Here is a 2,602-nt window from a genome sequence, read left to right as displayed (position 1 = left end):
AGGGGCTCTCGGTGGACTACGGCAAGAAGTCCAAGCTGGAGTTCGCCATCTACCCGGCCCCCCAGGTGTCCACGGCCGTGGTGGAGCCCTACAACTCCATCCTGACCACCCACACCACCCTGAGGACTCGGACTGCGCCTTCATGGTGGACAACGAGGCCATCTACGACATCTGTCGGCGCAACCTGGACATCGAGCGCCCCACCTACACCAACCTCAACCGGCTCATCGGGCAGATCGTGTCCTCCATCACCGCCTCCCTGCGCTTCGACGGGGCCCTCAACGTGGACCTGACGGAGTTCCAGACCAACCTGGTGCCCTACCCCCGCATCCACTTCCCCCTGGCCACCTACGCCCCGGTCATCTCGGCCGAGAAGGCCTACCACGAGCAGCTGTCCGTGGCCGAGATCACCAACGCCTGCTTCGAGCCGGCCAACCAGATGGTCAAGTGTGACCCTCGCCACGGCAAGTACATGGCCTGCTGCATGCTGTACCGGGGGGACGTGGTCCCCAAGGACGTCAACGCGGCCATCGCCACCATCAAGACCAAGCGCACCATCCAGTTTGTGGACTGGTGCCCGACGGGGTTCAAGGTAGGACCGGGCGAGGTCGGGTCCTCGTGCAGACCCGTAGACCCTGCGTCCCCCGGGGCCCTCAGCCTGCGCGGAGCCTGTCCCTGTTCCACGTCGGCCAGGCTCCGGTCATGAATTGGTGAAGCAGAGCGGTATTTACTCAGTGTCTCCTGTCCTCCGAGTCACCGCACTGCTCGCCCATGGTGCGATGCGCTTGCTCTCCTTTCCTCTTTTTGAACAGGGTAGAGCATTTTCTGAAAGATTTTCGTGTCCCTTTCTAGGTGCTAGGATTAGTGTGGGAAGTGCAGGCTGAGCTTAGAAATGGAATAATATTAAGGGCATTATGGTGATACTTGTGGCCGACTGCATGGGTCAAGGCCCTGACCCGGCAGCTTGAAGAGGACACTGGTGTGCCCTGGTGCCCAGACCCTACACGGAGGACGAGGAAGGGGTCGTCAGGTGGCCGTCTCCCCGGAGGGTGATTTCTTGGCCCCCTGCCCCGACGTTGGCTCGCTCCTGTGAAAGCACACTTCCTATGGCAACACTTAGGGGAAAATTCTGGCACTAAGTTCACCGCAGCCTGCGGACACGTGAGAGGCTGCCGTCCCTTCCCTTCCCAGCATTTCCCGGTAGTCCCAGTAGTCGGTCACAAGCCTCGTCCTATCACCGTGCGTCCTCTGCTTTCCCTGCTGCCTCCCCTGCACTCGTCAGCGTCACGAAGATTCCTGCGCTGGGTTATCTCCTTCCGGGTTGGCATGTGGGTAGACCAGCTGCCTAATTCTGTAAATGAGGTTCCTGTGCACTCAGCCACGCTCGTCTGTTCACAGCTGTGCCCTGCTGCTTGTGCAGGACAGCAGCTGGGTCCACGGTTGTGAGCGAGCCCACGTGGCCATAAGCCTGCAACCTGCAGTCTCCCTCTTCACAGACAGCTCTGACCTCCGCTCTAGGCGGCCCTCTGCACAACTCCCAAGGCCTCAGGTCACGTTACCCCTGTTCCTGGAATTCCTCCCTTTTTAAAAAGAATGATTTATTTATCATTGTTATTATTATTTTAGTTTGCAAAAAGGCTCATGTGTTCACCAGAGAAAGACGGAGACAACACAAGCCGCCAGGTCCAGGACTTGAACTGTGGTCAGCCATGTGGGAGTCCAGCGCCTTAACCACCACACCACCTGCCGGCCCCTTGGAAATCTTCGATCCTTAGGTTGGCATATCACTCCCCACACACTTGAGCACACACTTCCACGCACCTCATGCTGCTGGGGTAGCAGCGTTCATTTGACCTTTGACCTCTGCCTTGTCACTTTTGCATATGAGGGGACTACAGAACATTTGTGGGGAAACAGGACGAATGTACAGAGTTAGGTTGGTGCGACCCTTTGAAATCCATGTGTAAGTTTTCTTTCTTTCTTTTTTTTTTTTTTTAAGTTTTTGCCATAGAGTGCATGTGCCCCCAGAGAGACAGAGACAGTAGGAGGGAAAGTCAGAAATCACCCCCCGGGGGGATGGCCACGTCGCAGTCCCTTCTCCTAGGTCTGTGGGCATACACGCATGCACACACACACACATACACACACACACACACACGGTGTGAGTTTCAAGCAACTAAGTCCAGGACTCGAACTACGGTCAGCCATGTGGAAGTCCAGCAACTACGCCTAATCTGTGGCGTCCACTCGTCCCCAAAATGGGACCACTATGCCCACCTGCTGGTCCCTCCCCTGCCTTTGTCTGGAACCACCACCCCAGCATCCCGCCTGCAGGAAGATGGCTCCGAGCATGTTTGGGGGTCCCTGGTCCCTAGCAGGTGCCGCCGTGTTGTCTGCTCCTTGAGGAAAAGTAGCCGTCATTTCTGGGTTTGCTACAAGCTTCACAGAATGTTTTCTTCCCCTTCGTTGGCAGGTGGGCATCAACTACCAGCCCCCCACCGTGGTCCCCGGGGGAGACCTGGCCAAGGTGCAGCGGGCCGTGTGCATGCTGAGCAACACCACGGCCATCGCCGATGCCTGGGCCCGCCTGGACCACAAGGTA

At 57.7% G+C, this 2,602-nt stretch overlaps 1 protein-coding gene across 1 annotated transcript in view; it reads left to right on the top strand.

Moving 5' to 3' along the window:
- Nucleotides 1-2,602, top strand: part of LOC102501396 (tubulin alpha-3 chain) — a 13,422-nt gene that overhangs the window by 9,533 nt on the left and 1,287 nt on the right. The window contains 2 exon segments of the mRNA XM_014588563.2: nucleotides 3-119; nucleotides 122-592. Of these exon segments, the coding sequence (XP_014444049.2) occupies nucleotides 3-119; nucleotides 122-592 (588 nt within the window).

The sequence above is a fragment of the Tupaia chinensis genome, unplaced genomic scaffold (genome assembly GCF_000334495.1).
Source record: "Tupaia chinensis unplaced genomic scaffold, TupChi_1.0 Scaffold000287_1, whole genome shotgun sequence".
NCBI classification, from domain to species: domain Eukaryota; kingdom Metazoa; phylum Chordata; class Mammalia; order Scandentia; family Tupaiidae; genus Tupaia; species Tupaia belangeri.
This window is presented reverse-complemented; position numbering and strand designations above follow the sequence as displayed.